Source organism: Buteo buteo, chromosome 9 (assembly GCF_964188355.1).
Source record: "Buteo buteo chromosome 9, bButBut1.hap1.1, whole genome shotgun sequence".
In the NCBI taxonomy this organism is placed as follows: Eukaryota; Metazoa; Chordata; class Aves; order Accipitriformes; family Accipitridae; genus Buteo; species Buteo buteo.
The window spans coordinates 18024489-18040053 of record NC_134179.1 but is presented as its reverse complement, the minus strand read 5'-3'; the positions used below and the strand labels follow the sequence as shown (position 1 = coordinate 18040053).

The 15565-nt window shown below is 42.3% G+C and overlaps 2 protein-coding genes across 14 annotated transcripts in view; one reads left to right on the top strand and one right to left on the bottom strand.

The window, feature by feature from the left end:
* PLEK (pleckstrin) overlaps positions 1-3925 on the top strand; it is a 64160-nt gene extending 60235 nt beyond the window's left edge. For 12 of the 13 annotated variants that reach the window (XM_075035520.1, XM_075035519.1, XM_075035528.1 and 9 more), the window contains 3 exons: positions 556-639; positions 1822-1891; positions 2770-3925. In XM_075035520.1, coding sequence (XP_074891621.1) covers positions 556-639; positions 1822-1891; positions 2770-2909 — 294 coding nt within the window. In that variant the 3' untranslated portion in view covers positions 2910-3925. Of the gene's footprint in view, positions 1-555; positions 640-1821; positions 1892-2769 lie in introns of those variants that run through there. The other variant, XR_012651624.1, reaches the window with a different exon arrangement.
* Positions 3926-13179: 9254 nt separating this feature from the next.
* On the bottom strand, positions 13180-15383 carry FBXO48 (F-box protein 48). Its single transcript, XM_075035535.1, has 2 exons — positions 15087-15383; positions 13180-13678 (listed from the first exon to the last, which is right to left on the bottom strand). Exons 1-2 carry the CDS (start codon positions 15381-15383, stop codon positions 13517-13519), a joined length of 459 nt encoding a protein of 152 aa, XP_074891636.1. The 3' UTR covers positions 13180-13516.
* Between the last annotated feature and the right edge of the window lie 182 nt (positions 15384-15565).

Here is a 15565-nt window from a genome sequence, read left to right as displayed (position 1 = left end):
AAATTAACTCTATCCCAGCCAAAACCAGGACAGGCATCTATATCCATATCAGAAGGTGGTGTTATTTCTGCTTGAGATTCTCAGCCACAAATCCTCTCCAGGGTGGTTGAGCCAGATAGGCCTGTTGTTGTTGTTGTTGTTGTCTTTGCAGGGAGAGAAGAACCTTCAGCCCATTCTTGCCAATAGTTCAAGGTACCTTCCTGCAAGACATTTTGCAGCCATGTTTTCTGGCAAACATTTAAGCCCAGTTCTCACAGACCTTGTGTGAATGTCATAGCTACTAGACTATGAGATGTGTTTAGGGGAATCTCACATGTTGAAGCTGTTCTACTTTGTACAAAAATAAAAAGAGAAAACAGTGTGGTAGCCCAGTTGTGCAAAACAGTGGGATGCAGAAAGCCCAGATTCAAGTTCTACTCCAGTGAATATTTCCTGTCCAAAATACAAATCTTTCTCCCTTTTGTATTTGTATGTTCTCTCATGTGTGGGTAAGCTGACTGTGAGCACCTGCAGGCAAAGCAGTTCATAACATTCCTGGTTTTTTAATTTTCCTAGGGACATCGGAGGAAGAACTGGAAAGTGAGAAAGTTTGTTTTAAGAGAGGACCCTGCTTATCTTCACTACTATGATCCTGCTGGAGTAAGAGACATTTGGCCAACTTTGGTTTATTCCCCTGTTTGTTTTAAAGCTGCCTTCCTGCAGAAATATTTGAATGGAGTATTTGCATGGGAGTGTGTGATGAGGAAGACCAAGCAGGACAGTGGGGCTGTTTGTGATTGTGCTGCCTGGCCACCTTCTGGAAAAGCAGAGGGGAGGATGGTTTCTGGGGTTGCCAATTCAGATGTGGGAACAGGCAGCACTGAACTGTGCTCTCACCTCTAATCTGTGATTAATTAGAATTAATGTGTGCTCTCACTTGATTAAAATGAACTAGGTCATAAGCTCAAATGAACATAATACAGTAATTTTGCAGTTTATAATTGAGGTATTTTCTGTGTCAGGCTGACACATGGTGTTCCATTTCTTGTGTCATTCTAACAGGCCAAACCCTGCCCTGAGAAAGGAAAGGGCATTGTCACTGACAAAATCTGCCCCACAAAAGCTGACATTCAGGTAGATTGAGCCCACGGGTTTTATTTCATCCTGCATTGCTGCAGAGGCAGTGCCGTTGTGTTGTGGGTTACAGGTGCTTTAAGCCGTGCCTGTGCCCCTTGGCAGGGGCAGCCTAGACACACTGGAGAATCAACACTGAGGAGTTTTTGACCTCCCTATTCCCAGCTTGCCATTCCCACTCCTGCCTTCCCTTCCCAAAGGGCTGAGCTGTGTCAGCTTATAGGGACTGCTTCTTTCAGGCTTATGCCAACAAAAATGCATCTTCACCCCTTCTTTGACTATCACAGTCCTGAAGTGCACAAGAGGCCAAATTGTAAGTAAGGGTATAGCTGCTCCTGCTGCTTGGTAAGACTGCTTCTTAGATCTACTCTTTCTAACTAATCTTTTGTTTCTATTCACTGTGACATCAAAGGAAAAGTTATAGTCGGCACAAGGCTTATATTCTTGTACCTTTGTTCAGGACATGCTAAATACTCTGCAGATACTGAATTCCAAATCCCAAAAAGAGATTTCCTATTTATTTGCATGTCTTCTGCCTGCCACACACGCCACCTTCCATGTCATACACAGACTGAGGATCCCCTGGTTTCCCAGGTGACATACAAAGTCAGCAAATGTTTTTCTTTCCATTCTGGAGCTGTAGCAGATATTAACATGTGAATACTTTCAGAAGTATTGTATTTCATTTTGATTTCATGTCCTCACCAGGGAGAAGAACCACTAGGAGCAATTCACTTGAGAGGCTGTGTGGTGACAGCAGTGGAAGATATGCCAGACTGTAAGGAACCATATTGAATGAGCTGTGTAATAAGTTTTTGGTACATTCTTTCAATCTGCCTGAAACCACAAGTTGTTTTTATTCAAAAGCAATCTATGTGCAATGATTCAGTAATTCTTCCAGTAACTAGTCTCTCTATTGCTGGAGAAGGATACTGTGGTAAAGGTAGCAACAGGGAATCTTGTGTTTTGTCAGTTGTTCAGGGAAGACTTGTCAAAAGGATGACACCACCCCTATGTTAGGATAACTGGCCTTAGACAAAGTAAGCTGAGATTGCTCTTTTTAGTTGATGAATTTGGGGTGGAAGCTTTATGTTAGAAATGGTTATGCCAACAAATTATTACTGTTCACATTCTGTTCCCTCCCAAAACTAGAAGTTGTGGGAACAGCAATGGTTAAGCGTTGCTGCAAGGAACAAGAAACACTCATTCCATGCATTCTCCTCTCCACAGGAGAGGCAGACTGTCATACCCAGCAAGAAAGTCTGTTGGCATCTCAGCATTTGTGTAGGCTGTGCTGGCAGATATGAAAAGAACCAGAGATTCTGGATGTGACATAAACTTAAATGTCTTGGTTTTGTAGCTGACAAGGCATGGGAGGGTTTGGGGAATATGACCTGTCTGCAGGATTGCAGATCCTTCCATTATTGGAGATCAGTTAACCAGAGACTCCTGAAGGTGAAATGTGCAGAATTCATGGGTTGTTTCTCCAAGAGAGAGACCTTTTTCATGGACCTAATCTTGCAATCTGTTTGCAAAGGCCTGATCAGGCACAGCTGTAGAAAGGAAGGAAATCCCCTTATAGTGTGTAAACGAAGAAACATTGTAAATACAAGTTTTTATTCTCTCAGAGATGACTTCCTTATTTCTTTGCTGTAGCCAAGAAGTATGATGTTGACAACATCCTCTTTGAAATCATCACAGCAAATGAAATCCACTATTACTTGCAAGCAGCTTCGTCTGCAGAGCGTACAGAGTGGATCAAAGCAATTCAGGCAGTTGCTAGGACTGGAAAATGAAGATGATCTGCCAGCGAGAAGACAGACAACTGAAATTCATTACTCAGAACAGAAATTTTAGCATTTCACTGAGAGAAAACAAGATCATCCAGAAAGATTTCCTAAGGCTTCTAGGTTGGGGGTGAGGGTGGGTAGTAAGTTTCAATACTATAGTGGGCACTAACAAACTAACATTCTTCCATTTGTGTTATGGTAATATTTTACTAAATTATAGCACAGAAAATGCCATATTAGTGTGTGCTGCTTAGAGTAATTGGTCTACCTTGGGAAGGTTGTACCTTACACCTTTCCCTACTGCCACAGCTGATAGTGAGAATTTCACCATTAACAGGGGACAGGGTCATGTCACTGACTACAAGTGAGGAGCTCAACCCGTCACTTACCATTCAGCCTGTGTTGTTTCAGTATCTTCAGATACTTCAAAGTCTTCCCAAGACAAACTTTACACTTTCTTCTTTACCAGATCTTTTTACTGCTTGTTCACCTATACAAGTTATGCCACAGATTTAAGGAAAGAAATCAAGTCACTTGGAAACATGATCCACTCCTTTATAATACTTCAGTGTAAAGGAAGGGAAGAATGCAGACAGCTATGGAAACACCACGTGGAAAGCAAGTACAACTCAGTGACAGTGGTATTAGGAAAAGTCTCTTCCCACAGTATTTCAAACACAAAGCAATCTCAGTTCAACTTCTTTATCACCTGATTTTGACCTTTGCTAAATTTCTCCACAAGAATCTGCTCTAGGACCATTGTTTCCCTTCATTTAGGTCTCCAAAGCAGTTGCTAGGGTGTCATACACTGCTGATTTGACCTGTATTTTAATTAAGAATCTTACAGGAGAAGGGAAAGGATCCATGGGTTACTTACTTGAACTACTGCTTTGAAGTGGTTTTGTTTAGGTTTTTCTTTTTTAACCTCCAGCAATATACTCAGTCCTTGGCTCTATGCCTTACTAATATAAGAGAAACGTTATGCTTGCTGTAACTGAAATAAACATTATTATTTGACAGGATCAGTTTACCTGATCAATCCTTATATTTTTGGCTGACTGTATGTATCAAACTTCTAAGTCTTAAATTTTAAGCAGGAGTTGAAAGTCAAGTTAATGTCAGATTGTGCATGTAGACTGTTCTGGATGGAGACTGATGTTTCTGAGTGCTAGTAAACTTCAAAACTTTTAGAACTCTGTAGATCTAATAAGGTACCTTATCCTTAAGAATTCTTATTCGTATCTCTTCAGTCTAAAAAAAATCTGGAACTAAAGCTTCTTTTCAATTCTGCTTAATTATACCTATATCTGAGCTAATGAACATGAAGGTCTTTTGCCTTAGTATTGCTTATCATAAAGAAAACACAGCCTTGCAGGGGCAACAGGCTGGCAGACACTGCATCGTCATGCCTATTTAAGACATCCAGAGGAAATTGGCTTCTGGCAGACATTTCCTGTATCTCACACAAGCTGACAGGATCGCTGAAGCCTAGTCTATCATTCTGAGGAAGGAAGATTCATGGCAAAAAGATACCCTGTTTGCTCAGCCTGCTTTCTTGGTAATTGCTTTGTGGTTGCTGCTTATTTTTGCCTTCAGACCTCACTAACCCAAAAATACCCTATGGCACAGGAAAATAGAAAACCACCCCACAGAACCAAACAACAGAAACTTGCCCAACTTAGCAAAGGAGGGATGCAACTGCCAATTTTTAATAAAACTAAAAAGTTTTACCAGTCTTTGACCTTGTTATTTTTCCCTGTGCCCAGTCAAGTGTACAGCTGCCCACCTATGGACAGTATTTTCTCTGGTATATGGTGCTAGTCAGTATATTTGTGGAAGAGCTCTGATGCTTGTACCTGTTTGACTGTATCGATAGGGTCTCTAACCTTATAGGTAGTTCTTCTGAAGATAGATCACAAGGGTTTGTAGGTGTCTCTACTTCTTGGTGGAAACGATTGGAAGATTGGAAGAGTATATCTGATGCCACCCTACCTACATTTCCTGCTATAAATGCTTTCATTTGCCTGAGACTGGTACTGGGAGTGACTCCAAACTCTTCTTCCTTTTAGTCAGGTTCTCATGCGTTTCTTGACATCAATAATTAGCTCTGCGTTCCAGGGTGAATGTGCTATAGTCCATTTTCAGACAAGGCCTGGCAAGAAAAACAATACATTTCACAGACCTTTCTCTCTGATAAGCTCTTCACAAGCGATGAATTGAGGACCAGGGTTATTATGGGGCTAGTTTTCACAGACATTTGGTTTCCTAACTCATGGCAGTCCTTTTGAAAATCAAAGTAGGTACCTGAATGCCACAGCAGTCTGACCATAGGAACTGTGTGTGAGATGATGACAATTGCCACAACCCTTGAACTTAGGCAGGAAAATCGCTAAGGACAGAGCTACTAGAGTTGAGACAAGGTGGCGAGGACTATTGTAACAGATGTCTGTATATGAGAAAATAAGAAGGTTAGTTTTGTATCATTACAATTTCTAGAGATACTAAATAGATCTTGTCTAAGGGAATTCTGTATTAAAAAGCAGCTACAAATCTATCATAGATTATGAGGCCAGCCTAGTTACTCAGAAGGCATGGAAGAGGCATGTATCCTGAATACTAGCACAAGAGAAGAGAGAGCAGGCCTAGGACAAGGAACTACTAATTGAAAGAGGAAAAATAGAAGAGCAGACCTTCATGTGCCATGCTTTCTCCATCTGTTTTCACCCTCTAACTATTTAAATCACACTTCTATACACTCAGCAATTACTACATCAGCATCAGTTCCTTTTTTCCTTATAACATGAATTAGTCTTTTTTCATAGACTAAAGGACAGCAAAATAAACCATTGTATATCAGGACTATATTTATAATCTTCAATTACCGTAAGACTTGTATGATATAATCTACTATAAAGATCCTCTTAGGTTTGTGTTTGACTTGCCACATCTTACATTGAGCAGTTTTCCCTCCCCTGGAATGCTGCCTACGTGCTTACTGCAGTCAGGTTTTCAGGAATGTTTGTTAACCGTGCACCCATAAAAACATCCATGTAGACATGGAGCTCCTTCTTCCATGGTTTAAAAGAAAACAGGACAAAGCAAACCACATGCACATACACTGAAAAAATAACATCCATGAGGACTGCAGTGGCCCAACAAGCTTTCAGCCACAGGTGTTACTTTTTCTTACAATCCAGTAAACACTGCATATGGAGGTACACGGCTCAGCTGCTAGAGGGAGCCTTGTTGCAATGTGGAGCCTTTGCAGTGCTCCCATCTGGCTTCAGCAGTTGCTGGATTAGAGCCTGAAAGAGGAGAGTGTGTTTTGTGAGCTCTGCAGAAGTAGCTTCAGTATGAGAATGAGACTTAGTCCTGGCTGATGTGAAAAATGAATGTGGCAGGGAGCTGCCATCTGTGTCTGTGAGTTGTTTTTGTTATATGGGATGGTGATATAAATGAAGTCTGAATCTGATGCATGAAGAATAATTTGCATGTGGTTACTTCATCACCTTTTGAAGGTATTTTAGGAACTGCTTTACCTCTTAAAATGGTGGGTTGGTGATCTGCAAGCCAAGCAAACAAAAAACACCCTTCAAAAATCTCTGACTGAAAACAAGGTTCTTCTTTTGTTATTACTTGTGAGACTTCTTGAAATAGAGCTTCTCATTTGGCTTCAAAATAAGTTTGTTGGTTTTTTTTTTTTTTTCCTGGATTAGAACATAGGGCTTCCTGCTTTGCATTTAGAACCAAAACTGTGGTTTTCCACACTGTTTCTGGTTCTTGTAGATTGCTTAATTTTTTTCTTTCAGTTTGGTTGAAGGGAGAATAAAACTGTGTGTGAAAGCTGAGGAAAATGCCGCTTTTCTTACTTCATTGGACTTCCATTGTAAGTGTAATGTGGTATAGTGAAACTCTTCACCTTCCCTGCATAGACTCTGCCTTTTTTTAAAATGGCAACACATTACCCTTTCTTTCTCCATCCCACTAAAAGATGACTGAGAAGGAGAGAGGACAGGAATTGAAGGCAAATGCTGATGAAACTGATGGACTTTTGCTTCCAGCAGTTGAAAGAGAGGGAAATTACATTAATAATTTTTTAAAATTTGCCTTCAGTATGTCTTTCACCAAAATCTGGAATATTAATAAACCAGAGTGATCAAGGGAGAGGAGAAGGAACTGGGGATCAACTAGTTTAATTTAAAAAAAAAAAAAAAAAAAAAAATCCAAAACTAGACACCCCAATCTTCCCATGTCCTCAAACCCAGATGCTAAAAGGACATTGAGAACTTTCTTCTTAGAGTATTGCCATTAGCCCCTTTATCAAATATACTAGAACAACCTGTTGCAGACTGATAGAGTATCCATTATACAAATCAATGTATAATCAGTCTTTTCATGTACCTATGTCCACACCATAAGGAAAAGCCTGAAAATCCTTTCTTAAGCACAGAAGTATATAAAAATAAGAAACTATCTCTTTTGTCCTTTATTGCTTCTGTTATCTGTGTATGTAGGTGTCCTGCTTTGAAGGCTTAAGTTGCTGTGTGTCTCCCTCGTATGTGATGGTGAAAGTACAGTAACAAAATCAACACGCATGTGTGAGACATTTTTGAATAATAGGGAGAGTTGTTTGTATCAGATTTTTAGCACTCCTATGCAGTTTTCTGATTAATAAAAGGAAATATTTCATCTTTCTGGTATGTGACTGGTAAAGTAAGGTTAGTTTTTTCTTTTTTTTTTAACTTAATTTTTTTACTTAAAGGAAGGCCTTTTGTCCCACGTTACATCTCCAATTTCCTCTTTCTCCTCTTCCCCCAACCCCACCTCCTTCTTCTTAAAGCTATTTGACCTAAACTTCCTAATCTAAAAAGAGAGCTTGTGCCTCTGCTTTGTAGGCATCATAGAGTGGAACTTGGATACATAAACATAAATGCCTAATGGCATTTTAGATGTGCTACAACATACCATGTGGTCCGTAGTTACCCCTCTAGAACAGCAAAAACTTCCTCTCATCTCCTCATACCATCATGCTGCATATAGATGTTTAGTTACTCTATGGGTATTGAGTGCCATTATAGTCTCCCTATTTAAGCATTTGAGGAGCTGCCAGTGTTATTATCTCTAAGTGCATCTGTTGATAAGAGTTGCATGTTAGAATGACTTTAAAGAGCAGCATAATTTAGTGATAAAATTGTCTACAGACTAGTGATGTTCAAAAACAAAGGTGCATTGGAAAAGCTGATTAGTTTGGTCAGCCACACTAGATGAAACTTGAGGCACGTTTCTGTTATTGGCTGTCAAATGGCTATATACTTTATCTTGTGAAACCTAGGCGTTGGGATCTCCTGGCTAAATTGGTACAGTACTCTTGTCTTTAGCATTGTGATGGAAAAATAGTGGAAGCTATTGAAAATATTCCCTCAATTGGAACAGATGAATAAAGTTCTTATGGGATATTGTCATATTTCATTTATTACCTGTATGATACTGCTGCTGCAAAAAATATTTTGCCTTTCTCAACTTATCTTTTTTCCCCTGTTAGGATTAAAGGCTTAAGGTGGCTGGTTCTTTGCTTTGTTTCCCTCTGTTCCCAACTTACTCAACCTATACCTTCATTTCAGCCTTCAAGTTGAATCTCCCAATAGGTAGCTGGTAGCATTTTGTGGCCTTTTGTGTTTGGTGTTCTGAGATCACAGATGTTTAAAAGCAATATTTAGTGTTATGGTTAATACATTATCTCATGGCCAACGGTGTCTTGTGGCATCTGGAGAAGTCTTTGTGTAGAGCTTCAAGTGTTTGGTATCTCGGCAACAAAACAGCCTATGCAGTCGACATTCCTGTATTGGCAAGCAGCAGCTCCTTTGCCTGTTAAGATTTTTAAGGACCATGCATTAAAACCAGCACGTGGAATTCTAACAATATTTTAAAATGTGGATCAAAAAAGTTAATGTTGTACCTAATTTGCATGCTCTAGCAGTGTGATTTTTATCCACCTCCACCCCCACACCCCCCCCCCCCAGCTTTGTAAATCCATGTTTGCTGGACGTGGGTGGCAATGTTGGACAGGACAATTCTGAGGAGTTGGGGGAGGGGACGGGACACGACACAGCTGGTAACTGTGCCGGTACATAGAATTGTCCTTTCGGGTTTCGTCTTGGCAGGTCCCGTGGGACCTCTGAGTTTGCTGTCCATCACCTCTCTTCTTGTCCCCCTTCTACTCACAGTTGTAGCTTAGGTTTTTTTGGTTTACCAGAATAGTAGAAATGGGTCTAGCCCTTAGCACTAAGGCCTGAAAAAAAGCAGCACACCACCAACCCCCAATTCTTAGTGGTGGTGTGCTGATCAGAAGCCGCTGCTGACTCACAGTGTTAAATGCAGCAGGTGATTTCTTCCATGGTTTTGGGGACAGACTTTTCTGAACAAGCAATATGCTGAAAAACAACCACAAAGCGTCAGGATGCTCTTGGGAATCTGATACACCTCTACCCAAGTTCATTTGGAGAGAAAATAAAAAAATAACACCACCACCACCCAAATTCTCTCATCTGTATGCCTTTATTACCTTTCTGTCAGCTCTGGTGGCTGAAGCAGCTGATCCCAGTCCTGAGCCCAACTGTTCTGTCTTCCTTTGGGATAACTGTTACTTGGTACCTTCCAGAGATGACCAGGATAGAGACACGAAAAATTAGTGCCTGCCTATCGGCAGAAACACTTCTTGACAAAATTAGCTTTGAAATTTGAGTGGTCTAATGAAGAAAAATCTGTGGTGATTAAACATTTTGTGCATTAGTTTTTGTTTAGTCTGACTGTTAATAGCAATGGCCCAAAGCCACATCCTGCACCATGATGAAATAAAGCCACACTGTCAGCTCCTCCCTTCAAAAATGGAGCACTGCAATACTAAGTAGTTGCAAGGAAGGTGCTAACACCACAGGCAGTTTTGGAAATGCAGAAATAAAATATGGACCTCAGGTTGAGCTTCAGTGCCAGCATTTTGATGTCCAGCTTTGTGCAGCAGCTCAGGACATTTTGTGCAGCAGGGCAACTTTTTTTCATCCCAGAAGCCTGGCTGGTTTGAGTCCATGTTGCATAATTGGAGTGTGTGGGCAGAGGACATCCTATTTGCTCTGCACCACACAAGCTTCATGTGCTCTCTCAAAAGGCCTGTCTTAGGAAGGCTGAGCGGGCAGGAAGGTAAATGGCAGGAAGGCCATGTGGGTAATGCGATGCCTGGGCAATGGGCAACTTGAGCACCTTTCTGCAGCTGACATCTTCTGAGTAGGAGGGTAGAATTGGTGTGTGAATGCAGTGGGAAGGTCGGTGGGGTTTGCTAAAGTAGAACTTTCCACTTCCTCAAAAACGTACGGGCAAGAGCACTGGGCACTGGAGCAGAAAAAGGGTTTCACCAGCCACCTAAGTGTGAGGATAGCTGGTGCATGTCCTGAGCTGCTAGGTGGGCTTTACATGTGTGACCTTAGCTGCTGAGAATGCTCTCTGGGGAAGGATACCTATGCGTTAGCGCTAATTCAGGCACCAGTATGATCCTCCTGTTTCTGGCATTTCAGTAGTTTTTTGTTTGCAGGTAGGAGGGGAAAGAGACGAGCCCAAACCGGCTAGTTTAGGAAGTGCCACTGTTTGGACCGATAGATGCTGCTGGGGTGTCTTTAAAGGGAAGAGAGCACATCCAGCTTGCAGTGGAGCTGAGAGGCTGAGTGGGTGGTGCAGAGGCAGAGATGGGTAAACCAGAAGACCAGAACTGATATAATGGAACCTCCAGGAGGACTTAAAATCCTTAAAGGAGGGGCTCAGAGTCAGAGGGGAAGCAAGCTTTGTGTTCATGAGAACTTGTACTTAAATGCTTGTTTTTTTCTTTCAGTAGTAGATTTTTCATGAGAAACTTATACCACTGCTACTCCAGGTTTAAAGATCCAGGCCTTGTCTAATTACATAGCTGAGTGTTAATTCCTTGTGTGTTTAAAGAGGCACAGCCACCTGATCTGAACAGAGGTAGAGGTATGACAGATGCTGGCAATTCCTACGCTCATAAGAGAATGGGGAAAAGCTACAGCTAAGTGCATGGTGAAACAACCCTGTGTCAGGATTTATACCAGAATTATTCTATTTAAAAATTGTATCCTGAAACAAATACATGAGAACTGACAGCTGAGGGGCAGGAAAGGACCAGAAAGAGGGGATAAATGTCTGGGAGTTACAGAGACTGGAGGTAACAGGAGGAGGCTGGGTGAGGAGAAGGGTGAGGGCCTAGATCCATTATTGTGCACTTTTCCTGTCTTATGATTAATAAATTGAGCACTCCTGAAGTGATGAGAATGTACTGCTAGTATTATTTTCTTCATTATTAATTTATATGCACTTTTTTTCACTTCTAGCTGTCTTAAAGTCAGGGTAAAACACTGTGAGCAGGGAGTGAGGCAGCACCTTCAATGGAAAAACTGTTGCGCTTGGGTGTGTGGGGTTTTTTGTTTCTTTTTTTTTTTTAATTTGAACTAACTAGATATAATCTTAGAGCAGAATAGTTTATATAAAGGAAGCAGTGTTTGCAATTCATTGAGCTGTGTGCTGCACCCACTATACTTAGCAATGCTCTTTACTCTGAGTTACACTTCAGCCATGTTTGGCAGCAGGGTGATAGCAGAAGCTTCAGTGAATTTTGGGTACTGCATCCATTTAGGCTAATGTAGTAGTCATCTCTTTTGGCAGTAAAGGGAGGTGTTATGCATCTTTATAAAACCTAGTGCAACAGGGTACTGATCCTGGGACTAACACTCACCTATAAGGACTAAATCGCAAAAGATGTATAAGAAACATTATCCAGTCACACAATGTAATTGATGAGAAAGCTGTCTCGATTAGATATGCTACTCATGGTTTAGAAAAGCTACTGGTGCTTACGAACTGAAAACTGTTCTAACGGGGAAAATGTCGGAGGCCGAGGGAAGTAGATCAGTTTTGATGAAATCTGTTGAATGCTCCAAACTAGAAAAGCGATCAGGTAACACACTGTTCTTGGAAGCATTTTAGAACTACCAGTTTTATCTGGCTGTTCTGTTTCTTCCTTGACCTGTAGATAGGGGCACCTACAATAAACAGCCTGTGAGCCCAGGCACTTGCAGTAAAGGGGAGTAAACTAAATATTTTCACCAGATATTCTGCAATGGTTAAATAATTGTGAGAAAATAAAAATGCATAAGTTGGAAGCAAGTTTAAACTAATGGTTGGTTTAACAACCAGCACCATCGAACAAAAAACAGTACTGTATCTTAGGCCGGAGGACCATGGTCTGTATTTTCAGAGCAGAACTGCTCTACTGCTCCATCTAGTGTTATTGGGCCCCCTTAAAGGTAAGGGCGGGACCTAATGTAAGTAAACTCTGAATCTAATAGGGGCCTAATCTAGTGCCATTGAACCTCATGTTCATGACAGAACACCTCTGTTCTTACGCTGTTGCCAGAAGGTCCTCTGCCAAAGTCCGCAGTAGTTGATTTGAAATCACTTCATATTAACTAAGTTTCATAAGCATGATACAAGTCTTTCTATAGAAAATTGGTCCCAGATTAGTGACTGAATTTTGTAGGAATACCTCAAGCAATAGGGAACTTCCCAGGGCTTTCCCACTTACTTTACTGTTTAGTGCAAAGTAGGTAGGGAAAGGTGATATTCAAATGGAATTGTAATAAATTGAATTTGTGGTCACTTTCATTTTAGGCAATGAGACAGGCATCTCCTCTTTTGTTAGCAGCAGTTTTTAAAGTCAGTGCCAAAAACTGGTGCTGGTAAAGCAAGGACTGTGTGATGGGAGATCATCACATAGGAAAAAACTGAGTTTCTGAATGTGTTTTAGCCTGGCTATAAAAATATATGAAGTTGTGTTATCTTTTGTGTTATCTGAGTTACTTTGTTTAAAGTGGTAAATTTTGCTCTACTCCTCATCATGCAAATTACTAAAATGCATAGCTGATGGCAGAGAGGCTGTTAAGTTACATGGCTGCTTCAGTCCTGCCTGGTGCCTGAATCTGTGGGTCCTCATCCAGAAATCCCACAGCCAGGCAGTGGAAATGCAGCGCTGCCAAGCACTAATACCTCCATGGGTGCAGCTTCAGAAAAGATCCCTGAGAGGGCTCTGTCCCTTGAGATGGGCACTGGGGATGTTCAGCTGATCCTGAGGTGGCTGCCTTGTCCTCTTTCCAATGTCTGGATTTGTCCCTTCCCCAGCCTTCCTTTGTGAGCTCTCCTGTTGTGCTGCTGATGTGATACACTTAAGTCAAACACACTTTTTTTTTTTTAAAGTCATCTCTTCCAAAATAAAAAGTGCAAATTGAAAGTACAATCAACATCTTTTTGACAATACAGCAGGACATTAAATTTGCAAATATAAAATTACAACTAAATATTTAGTCTTATTTAGAATTTTACAGAAAATTAATACAATGAAGTGCAAATAAAAAAAAAGATAGACCTAACTTTTTTTTTGAGAAGCTTTCACCACATGTTTGCAAACACAACTGATTTTTGAAGGGCAAAATATTTACAGTTTGGCAGTCTGTGAGTTGTTGATAGAAGGTTCTTGAGTTGCAAGAACCCGCACTGGTTTCTCATCTCTCAAGTTCTGCTTCCAGGATTTCTCCCCATGTGTCAGCATCCATTGGATACATGCTTTTCTCTGGCAAGGTGTTTTGTGAAGGAATGTTGCTGTATTTCCCGCTCAGCCATTCTTGCTTCACTTTGCTTTTCCAGTAGTTTCTCAGTAATGTGATCTGATGGAAAAACAGACAGCTCAAATCTTGGAAATGAACTGATTTAAGTTCCATTCAATACAAGTAAGTTTTCCACTGGAAAGGTAATGCTAGAAAAAAGATTTGGAACATGTCTTTGGATATCTAGATGCTAAGCCCAGGAAGATGTACTGCTGCCAAGAACCTTGGTCTGCTTCCATCTTTTCTGTTCTAAGTTGGGTGGAGAATCACTTCTTGCCTCAATTCTTTGAGGGTCAAGATCAAAACCCTAAACCAGGAATTAATCTTCCTCCTTACTCCTTAAAAAAGGTGTGGTTCACTTTCTCTTCCTATTTAGGTTATTTATGACCTTTAACTCTTGTTTGGGCTCTTAATGCAGGCTGGCTAGATTATTCTGTTCAGCCAACCTTTTAGTGCAACAGAATGCTGACTTGGTGTGATTGTTGCTTCTGCTTCAAATCCCCTCTCCAAAATACAGATAAAATAGACAATCAGTGCAGGGAGCTCTGGAAATTCCAGTGCAAGAGGACTAAGATCTGTATGTTTGAAGGGCAACCACTACCTGCTCAAGGCTTTGCCTCATACTGAAACACCTCTACTGAAATGTGAGAGTCCAGAACTGTTTGTTTGTTTGTTTGTTTTTGCTGCTGCTTCTCTTTTCAGTGCTGCACCACAGCCCTGCTCTCAAACACACCAGCTAAAATGAGGTGGGGATCACCCTCCAGCTGGTCCAGAGTAGTAACTGTGAAACCACTCCTTTCCTGATCTCCCTCAGTTTGCAGGCTGGACTCGACAGTGATAGATCTTCCAGCATGTCCAGCTCCTAACTCCTCAGAGCAGCTGTAACTGGGAGTGTGCGTGGGGAGAGTTTGAAAACAGCTTCTCCAAGCTCCTGCGTGCTTCCTCTTCTCCACCCCATTTTTTTTTTTCTCCTGGATACGCGTCGCTCAAGGTGTATTGAGGCAGAGCTACCTAGGATGAATTTCCGGGAAGTCCTTCCTCACCAGCAGAACTATTCCCATGAAATACAACCAGAGAGCACACGCTGCCTAGCGGGAATATGTTGTCTTCTCCCCTGGCCCTGTCTAGTGAGATGTGGGCTTTCTTCTATGTTATGGCTGTGCAGACTTCGACGTGATGAACATCAGGGCTGAGGCTATGTGGGGCAGCGTGAGGAGTAAGCGGGGCACGCTGAGCCAGCCAGAGGTGGTCCTGGGTAGGAAACAGGGCAGCCTTGCTTTCATCTCTCTGTGCATTTAACCAGATGTCAAGCTGTTGGGGTACACTACTGAGCCACGCTGTGATTACAGCAGTTATCCCATAAAGCTGGGACAGATGAGAAGTGCTGTTGGAATTTCTTTACATAGTTCTACTACCGATCCCAGAAGCCTCGACGCTGCCGACATTACGTCACCGACGTTAAATTTACCTTCCAGGAATATCCATTTCCCCGATCGCAGTCGATCTCCCGCTGGCAGACGGCCCTCACGCTCAAACAGTGGTGTCTCCATAAGCGGTCGTCGCTCTCGATGATGCGGTGCCAGCCCTTGCACGTCACGGCCGCGTGACACAAGCTCTCGACGTCCAGGTCGCTGAAAATCCGAGAGCTGACCTCCGGCGGGAGGAGAGCCACGAAATCGGCCGGGCCTCCTCCTCCTCCTCGCCCCGTCTCCCGGCCGGCAGGGAGGAGCGCGGCCCTCCCGGCGGCGGAGCGTTCCCCCGCCATCTCGGGGCGCGGAGGGCGCTCCCCGTCACCGCGGCCGCTGCGTCTCCGGGTGGCCGCGGCCAGCAGCACCCGGGGCCGGTTGTCCGCCGGCCGGCATGTCTCTGCCTTCTGGCCGCCGCGTCACGCCACGGCGGGGGAGGGGGTTGACGGTGGTTTTTAATGCGAGTCTTTTCGCTTTTCGG

Coding starts and splice junctions, on each gene's coding strand:
- FBXO48 (XM_075035535.1), bottom strand. CDS start 15,383: ATGGCGGGGGAACGCTCCGCCGCCGGGAGGGCCGCGCTCCTCCCTGCC. Junction 13,679..15,086: donor GAAATGGATATTCCTGGAAG/GTAAATTTAACG, acceptor TTTTTCCATCAG/ATCACATTACTGAGAAACTA.